Source organism: Linepithema humile, chromosome 4, assembly GCF_040581485.1.
Source record: "Linepithema humile isolate Giens D197 chromosome 4, Lhum_UNIL_v1.0, whole genome shotgun sequence".
Lineage (NCBI taxonomy): Eukaryota > Metazoa > Arthropoda > Insecta > Hymenoptera > Formicidae > Linepithema > Linepithema humile.
In genome coordinates, this window is record NC_090131.1 from 8,541,914 (window position 1) to 8,551,352 (window position 9,439).

Here is a 9,439-nt window from a genome sequence, read left to right on the forward strand (position 1 = left end):
GCTATTACAGATTTACGACATGGACCTGCTAACTCCGACCGAAATAATGTACAGGAAAATCGTTCCGGAATTTGTCAAATTTGCTTTAAAATTGGCCACTCAGCAGCTAATTGTAGGAAACTTATGCAAATGGCAGACTCTTTTAAACAAAATAATTTAGGCACTGAAATCCTAATTTGCCAGATTTGTAAAAAACGCGGACATAGTGCAGAAAAGTGTCGATTACGTGATCCTCAAGCTCAACGATCAATAAATATGGTGCAGGAAAATACCATAAAATGTCAATTATGTTTTAAACCGGGTCATAATGCAAAAAATTGCCGCCTAAATAATTCTAATAACCAAATAAGTAATTTTAACAATAAGATCTCCATAATTTGCCAGTGGTGCGACCGACCGGGCCATTCTGCCAATAATTGTTGGAAAAAACAAAACGAGCAAACAAATCTTAATAATCAAAACAGAATTATCTGTCAAATTTGTAATAACTTGGGCCATACAGCTAAAAACTGCCGTTCAAATCCTAATCAACCAGCAAATTCTGCTGACGGAACGTTTTGCCGTTATTGTAAAGAAAACGGGCACCTAATTGAAAATTGTCAATTGCGCATTGCAAGTAATAATCGTAAAAGAGAAGGAAACACGGGAAATGGGAACGGCCCCTCGAAATCGGGCGTACCGCAGGGGTCCGACCAGACCTTACGCCCGTCGACCTCACAGAAAAATGCGTAAAAAGTGACCCTTCGGAAATTCGGCCCGTAACTGTAAATCTTAACAAACAGAGTCGCGTACCTACTGTCCAAATAAAAATTAACGAAATGATTTTGCCCATAACTTTTATGCTAGACACAGGTTCCGGTCCTAACATAATTAAGGAAAATTTTGTGCCTCAAAATTTAAATATTAATTATTATAATAACGTTTTACAGTTAAATGGTATAAATAATTACCCCGTTTATACACTCGGAGAAATCGCTCTTACTCTTTTCGGCGAGTCAGTAAAATTCCACATAGTAGCCGATGACTTTCCGATTACGCAATCAGGAATATTAGGAAACGATTTCTTTAAACAAACAGCTTCAACTATCGATTACGCACACGAACGACTAAACGTTTTTGGAAACTGCGTGACATTTTCTTCTCCAGAAACTATCGTAGCATCACCCAGATCAGAATCCTTGTTTTACGTGAGAATAAAAAATCCAGAAATAAAAGTAGGTTATTTACCAAAAATCAAATTAGCGCACGGAATATATTTGGGAGATACTATCGTGGAAAACGTGTCGGGAAAAGCTTATTTGAATGTCATAAGCACTTTGGACGAAGAAGTTGAAATTCGAGTGCCTACCCTTCGACTCAGGCCCCTGAGTGAACTGCTCGACGACCATAAAATTGATCTTAACCAGGATAGTTTAAGGAAAACGCAAGAGACGACGATACAACCTGAAAGCGACGAAACTCTTAAGATGCAAAATGAATTTAACAACGATGAACTCGACGATAGAGACATTAATAACGTTAACATTATTAATAATAATGAAAAATTCGAAGATGGTAGTAAAAATAAAACTAAGATCAAAGCAAACAAAAATGATGACGTGTCAAATAATAAAATTAAAAGGGAAATTAAAAATAAAGATAAAATTGAAGATAAAGATAAAATTAAAAATAACGTTGAAAATAAGAATGATCCTGAAAATAGAGAGGGAAGTTGTCAAGTCCCTCCAAAATTATTGAACAATTCTAAAAACGGGGAGGAAAGCCGTCAAACCTCGTTAAAAGAAATGAGTGACTCTACATCCTTTGAAGGGAGAAGTTTCTGTACTTTTCCGAATCATCAAATCATTCCCGGAGGGGGAAGTTACCAAACCTCTCCAGACCCCGTCGGTTGCGAGGAGGGAAGTTACCAAACCTCGCTATGCAATTCGACACAATCTTCTTTTAAAAATATAAAAGGGAGAAGTTTTCTATCCTCCCTAAAAAATATAAAATTTCCAAAGGTTGGATCACTCCCGAAAATTAATGGAAAAGAAAATCAGGATACATATGTAACAATTGAAGAGCTACTGGATAAAATCCAACATTTTAATAAAAAAATGACGATTAATGACAGTATTAAGAGTAAAAATAAACCATCTTCGAAAATTTTGGCGTTATCAAAAATTAAGACTCAGGAAATGATAGATAAATTTATGCGAAAGAGGAAATCTAAACATAAACATGAAAATGCGAAAAAATTAGTAAAAGATTGCATGGAGAAGTTAACTCCGCGTGAAAATCTAAGTCAAGACGCTGTTAACACTCCAGTCCGTAGCAAGTGTCTAGTAGTAGCAGAAAAATCTGGAAAGGATCGTCTTACAGAAATCGTCGACCTACTACGTTTGGAACACTTAAACGCACGAGAAAAAGAAGGCATAATAAGGCTTATTACACAGAGTCAAGACCGATTTCACATACCTGGAGAAAATTTAACTGCCACTCAAATATTACAACATCAAATTTCAACAACGGATGATCGACCGATAAACACGAGGCAATATAGATTTCCGCAATCTCATAAGGAAGAGATAAATAAACAAGTAGAAGAACTGCTGACAGGAGGTATAGTTAAACCTTCGCAATCACCGTATAATACACCCATATGGATAGTACCCAAAAAGGAAGACTCGAAAGGAAATAAACGCTGGAGAATGGTTTTAGATTTTCGAGCTTTAAACGATAAAACAATCGGAGATGCTTATCCATTACCGAATATTGTCGATATTCTTGATCAATTAGGAGGAGCGCAATACTTCTCCGTATGTGATTTAGCTTCCGGATTTCATCAAATAAAAATGGATCCTGCAGATGGCCATAAAACTGCTTTCACCACTCCTTTTGGACATTATGAATTCGATAGAATGCCTTTTGGATTAAAAAATGCACCTGCTACTTTTCAACGTTTAATGGATCTAGTATTATCAGGACTACAAGGCCAGGAATTATTTGTTTATATGGACGACATCGTTATTTACGCCGCCTCATTGGAAGAACACGAAAGGAAATACAATTTATTAATTGAAAGGCTTCGAAAGGCCAATTTAAAATTACAACCGGACAAATGTGAATTCTTAAAAACAGAAGTAACTTATCTAGGGCATATAATTAGTAAAAATGGAGTTAAACCTGATCCTAAGAAGTTAGAAGCAGTAAAATTATTTCCTAGGCCCAAAACACCAAAAAACATTAAACAATTTTTAGGACTCGCTGGATATTATAGACGATTTATACCGAATTTTTCAAAACTGGCAAAACCATTAACTAATTTGTTAAAAAACGATACACGATTTGAATGGACGATTACTCAAGAAGAATCTTTCGAAATATTGAAACAATTATTATGTAAAGAGCCCGTATTGCAATATCCTGATTTTTCAAAACCATTTATTTTAACAACGGATGCTTCTGGGATAGCAGTAGGAGGAATATTATCGCAAGGAGAAATAAATAAGGATCGTCCAGTGGCCTATGCATCTCGTACTTTAACAGATAACGAACTGAAATACGATACATATGAAAAGGAAGCATTAGCAATAGTTTATTGCGTTAAACATTTTCGACCATACTTATACGGACGAAAATTCACACTGGTAACCGATCACAAGCCTTTAATGTGGTTTAAGAATGCTCAAGATGCGAACATGAGAATATTACGATGGAGACTAAAATTAGCGGAATACGATTATGAAGTGGAATATAAAGCAGGTAAAATGAATATAAACGCAGATGCATTATCACGAAATCCTATAAACCTTGAAGAAGTCGATTGTAAACCAGTTAGAAAGGGCAGACAGAAACAAAAAATCTCTAAAGATGCTAAAACAACCTTAAAAACGCAAAGAGAATTTGACGAAGAAGAAGATAATTATAAATTGTATCTCTCCGATTCTTCAGAGGAAGATGATAATTACGAACTACGCCTCTCTGACACTGAAGAAAATGATAATTACAAATCGCATCTTTCTGATAGCGAGGAAGAAAATTACGAATTACATTTTTCCGACACCGAAGAAAACGAAAATGCAATTAAAAATAATACAGACTCGATACCATTTACCCAAGAAGAATTAGATGAACCAAATCAACAAATAATAGAGAGAGCATTAATTCACAGTCCACCTACACATGACAAAATACTAACAAGAAGTCGGACAGCACGACGTCGAATTACCGATCAAGATGATTTAATAAAAGAGCAAATAGACGATAACATTATATTGTTAGACGATAGAAATGATCCGCCTGATAAAGAAAGCAGTGATGAAAACGAGGAACAAGAAAATATAGACAATAACCAAGAGATCAATATCAAAAATTATAGTAAACCCACTATTAATAATCAGCAAATAATAAAAAATAATATAATTGAATCTCGCGATCTATTATTCTTACGTAAAGACAACATAGCATATTTTGTTGATACAAACGGTAAACCTTTAGATTCCGGTTCGCAAAAGTTATTCGAACGAAACAAACTTCCAAATTTAAATAATCTTATGTTAAATCAACCTAAAACCATTAAAGTAAAAAATTATTATCATATAATATTGCCGATAAGCGAAGAACAACGAGAAGGCCCAACATTAACTTTATCTCGAATCATAACCGCTTTAAATAACTTAAAAGAAACTGTTGAAAATTTAAAAATTGAAACACTTAGTATTGCTAAAACGGATTTTATTAACAATGTACCGTGGAACAATGTCAAAAATCAGCTACAATTAATATTCCTTGACGCACCAATTAAATTAATTATTTGCAATGGATTAGTTAAATATCCACCTAGAGATCTACGACCAATAATAATAGGAGAAACGCACTGTTTACCCACTGGGGGACATCGCGGAGTAACTAAAACGTATAATAGAATCAAACATAATTATTACTGGGAAAATTTAAAAATAGATGTACAGCGTTTTATCCAACAATGTTTACATTGCCAATTAAAGAAACTAGTTCGCGTAAAAACCAAACAACCTATGATAATTACCGATACACCCGGATCATCTTTCGATAAGGTCGCCATGGATATCGTAGGACCTTTGCCTAAAACCGAACGTGGCAATGAATATATCTTAACTCTACAAGACCAACTCACTAAATTTAGCATGGGAATACCGTTATCCGACCAAACTGCCGAAACGGTAGCCGAAGCTTTCGTCGATCGATTTATTTGTGTATTCGGTTCTCCGAAAGCAATTTTAACAGACCAGGGTAGAAATTTTATCAGTGACTTAATGAAAAAGGTAGCTAAAATATTTAAAATTCGTAAATTCCGTACAACCGCATTCCATCCTCAATCAAACGGCTCATTAGAAAGATCACATCACGCATTAGGAGAATATTTAAAGCAATATGCAAGAGAACAAAAACAGTGGGATAGATGGATAAGTCTCGCGATGTATAATTATAACACTAGTGTACATGAAGCAACTAAACACACGCCTTACGAATTAATCTTCGGTAAAATAGCACGAATTCCGTCAAATGAACCTTTAGCATCTGGCGATAAATTAGCAACTTACAACGAATATCTTGTAAATTTAGTTAGTCAACTCCACGCAATTCAGAAAAATGCCCGAGAAAACGTTGTCGAAGCAAAAATTAAATCGAAAAGACACTATGATAAAAAGATAAACCCACAAACATTCAAACTTGGTGATCAAGTCTTTTTATTAAAAGGCCCTAAACCTGGCAAATTTGGAGATCAATACACAGGACCCCATGAGGTCTTAGAAATATTGAATAGAAATAACGTAAGAATTAAAATAAAAAAGAACAGTCGCGTTGTACACCCTAATCGCCTACGAATCTCACACATCAAACCAACTCCTAATAATTAAGTAATTTTATTATTATTAATTAAAATAAGTAACTATAAAAAAAATATATATAAATATATTTTACACAAAAAAAAATTTTATAAATAAATAAATGATAAATTGATTAGCAAATAAGGAAATAAGTAATAACAACAAGCTTGACAATTAAAGGTGCGCTATATTAATATACCTTAGACGTGCTAAATTTCAGATGGATCTCCGAGGATTTTTAATAATCGCCGTGCTAAATTTTTGGTTACGCGGCACTAAAGGCATAATAGGATATGACTGCGGATCTGCATCGACGAACATTACGACTCTATCATTACTGGGGATAGAGGAATGTGATATACCACAGCCAGAAGTAGCAGCTCAGAAGATTTATATACAATTGCTACAAATTAACGAATTTACCTCTGCGAGAGTTATACAATGCAAAATAGAAATAGACAGATTAATCAGGAGATGCGGAATGTTCTCTCACTCCATGGACGTGTACAACGGAAAGCACGCGTATATAGAAGAAGTATCAAGAGACGCCTGCCAACGAATGCATATGTATGGTACTTACGAAATCGGGAACACTCGAATAACAGGATTGAAATCCAATCAAACTGCAACACGACCGGTAACACTGGCCGGACACGTGAACAATGATGGCACCTGTTCCGGAACAACATATAGCGATCCATTCGGCACATGGGAAAAAGCCGTGGTACTCGCAACCATAAAAATTACACTACAGGATTATATAGCTGACGTGAAGATAAACACGAACCGAGTCCAACTGAGGTCTGGAGTGACCTGTGCGTTGAGCGCAACACATTGCACCGACATCGAGGGTGGGGACACCTACTGGGCATCCATGCCTACGGATACCTGCAGGTTCGGCACTTATGGAGTATTATATGAAGGATATGCACACAGAATAATAGACGTCGTCAACAAACAACAGCAAATTGTTTATTCCATGACTACAGAAGACACAGTTTTTGCATTGGCAAGCAGAGACTCCTATTCTACTTGTGGATACACTCTTTTCCACACGGAACATCCAAAATTAGTAATTTTCGAAACTTCACCAGGCGTAGCAATTTTTAAAAAAGAATCACGCATAGCTAATTTGGACATTTTCACCTATATGAATTCTAAATTTGTATATGTAGAGAAACATGTGCGGACTCAATTTAGTGAACTATATAAGAATATTTTACTGCAACAATGTCAGCTCGAACAGAAAATATTACACAATTCATTAGCCATAGCCACTCAATCACCGGATGTTTTCGCTTATCACTTTATGAAGGGACCAGGATACATGGCCTTACTGGCTGGCGAAGTAATACACATAGTAAAATGTGTGCCTGTCGAAGTAAGAGTAGCACACACCGAAGAATGCTATGATCAATTGCCTGTGACGCGAGAAAACAGAACACAATTTTTAACACCGCAAACCCATATACTATTACGACAAGGAACACAGATTACGTGCAATTTGTTCGCACCACCTATGTATCTTCTGGGAGATGCATGGTATAGACTCACTCCTAAACCAATACATACAGTACCGCCGATGACCATGAAACCGATGACAACACCTAGCTGGAAATATATTAGCCCCGGATCACTTGCTACCAGCGGCATATATACTGAAGGAGATTTAAGCGATCTCAGGGATCATATTATGTTTCCTGCTGAGAGACCAGCAATGTTAAACACCTTGGCCAGAGGAATGATGGGCCACTCTACGATTATGCACGATGGAGGATCTTTTGCAAACTTCCTAGATGAAGCATCAGTTGAAAAAATAGCTATGTCAGCATGGCAGAAATTTTGGGATCGATTCCTAATTTTCGGCAATATAAGCGCTGGATTTTTAGGAATTTACTTGGCAGTAAGAGCAGTAAAATTAATATTGGATACCATTGTGCATGGCTATGCTCTACACACAGTATACGGATGGTCCATATACCTGCTTGGAGCCATTTGGGACTCGTTAACTCAGCTCCTATTACACTTAAAACTGAAAAAACCACGCGATGGAAATAGAGAAACTATGCAACCGTCCGCAGAACGAAACCCGATAGAAGACTCTTCACAGAGGGGAACCTACCCCCTATTACCTGCAAAGGATGCATCCACTTATACATTCGCACTAAAGGACTGACCGCTTGATTTCTCTTTCCCTTGAAAAAAAAAGGGAAAAAAAAAAAGGGAAAAAAAAAAGAGGAGAACGGAAAGAAGGAAAAAAAGAAAAAAAAACATAAACAACAGCTTCACTACCAACCTTACATAAGCGCCAACTCTGACAATTCTTATTTTTCTTATTTACGCATTTTATTGTTTTATCTCATTTTAATCTGTTTTGCTCCTTCTTATGGGGTCTCGCGGTTGCGACCCGAAATTCGCACCTAACCCCAACACCACCTTTTTGTTTATAGAAACATGGAGATCGAACACCTCGATACTCAAACACTGAGCCGCTCGCCGTTTGCTGTTAAAATAATCAGGGTGTTTTCGCCCACGCTGATTTGGATTCACCTGGAAAATAGTAAAGAATCTTTCCAAAAAATGATGGAAGACTTCAACCAGCGGATGAACAAACGCCGATTTTTCCATTCGAATACAAAACTAGGCGACATTGTTGCCCTCGAAACGAATGGAGGATGGCAACGCGGCATCGTTACAAAAATGAACGGAGATGGGACAGCGCAGGTAGGACTCCGAGATTGGGGCGTGTATGTCCGCCATGCAATCGCTGAACTCTACCATCTCGAGGAGAGGTTTAGAGAACATTTCTGGCAAGCCGTGCCATGTAGCTTAGCCTACACAGCCCCTGCCACCACAGGACCCACATGGTCCCGCAGAGCCATAAATGTTACCAGAAGCATCGCCGAACAGCAAACCGGAATTATGCAGATAATCAAACCAATTCGTGACGAAGGTGCACTCATCAAATTAGATATTAAGAACGAAACTAACAACGTCTACCACAACCTCAGAGACTTATTAATAGAATTAGGAGTCGCGCAAAAAATAGCGAATATAGCCACACACACCGTACCATCCGCGTTGAGTTAAACACCACACCCTTATTATCACGCATAAGGATATATACATAATTAATTCTATAATCACAGATAATAACTGATAAGAATAACAAAAATATATACATATATATATTGTGTTTGTTATTAGGCAAAAGAAAAGTTTTTTTTAAAAAAAAAAGAAAAAAAAAAAAAAAAAAAAATTTTTTATAACTATCTTTTATAAAAAGTTATCTCTAATTATCTCTTATAAGAGAGAAAATACATACATATATATACATATATATATTCAATAGTATAAATAATAACCATAATATTATACACACACACCTATATATATATATATACATACATATATATATGAATACGTATATATATACACGTTTAAAATAATGTTAAGAAAAATCTATATATACATATATCTCTATATATCAAACATATATATATAGTACAAAGAAAAAGGGAAGAAAAAAAAAAAAATTCTTTTTTACTATCTACTTCAATAAATAATCAAACATATATAATCTTATA

At 35.9% G+C, this 9,439-nt stretch overlaps 1 protein-coding gene across 1 annotated transcript; it reads left to right on the plus strand.

Annotated features, from left to right (window-relative positions):
• Positions 1-6,072: 6,072 nt before the first annotated feature.
• On the plus strand, positions 6,073-8,138 carry LOC136999744 (uncharacterized). Its single transcript, XM_067354386.1, has one exon. It carries the CDS (start codon positions 6,073-6,075, stop codon positions 8,026-8,028), a length of 1,956 nt encoding a protein of 651 aa, XP_067210487.1. The 3' UTR covers positions 8,029-8,138.
• Positions 8,139-9,439: the final 1,301 nt, after the last annotated feature.

Excerpts from the sequence above, each read along its gene's own strand:
- LOC136999744 (XM_067354386.1), top strand. The coding sequence starts at position 6,073 with ATGGATCTCCGAGGATTTTTAATAATCGCCGTGCTAAATTTTTGGTTA.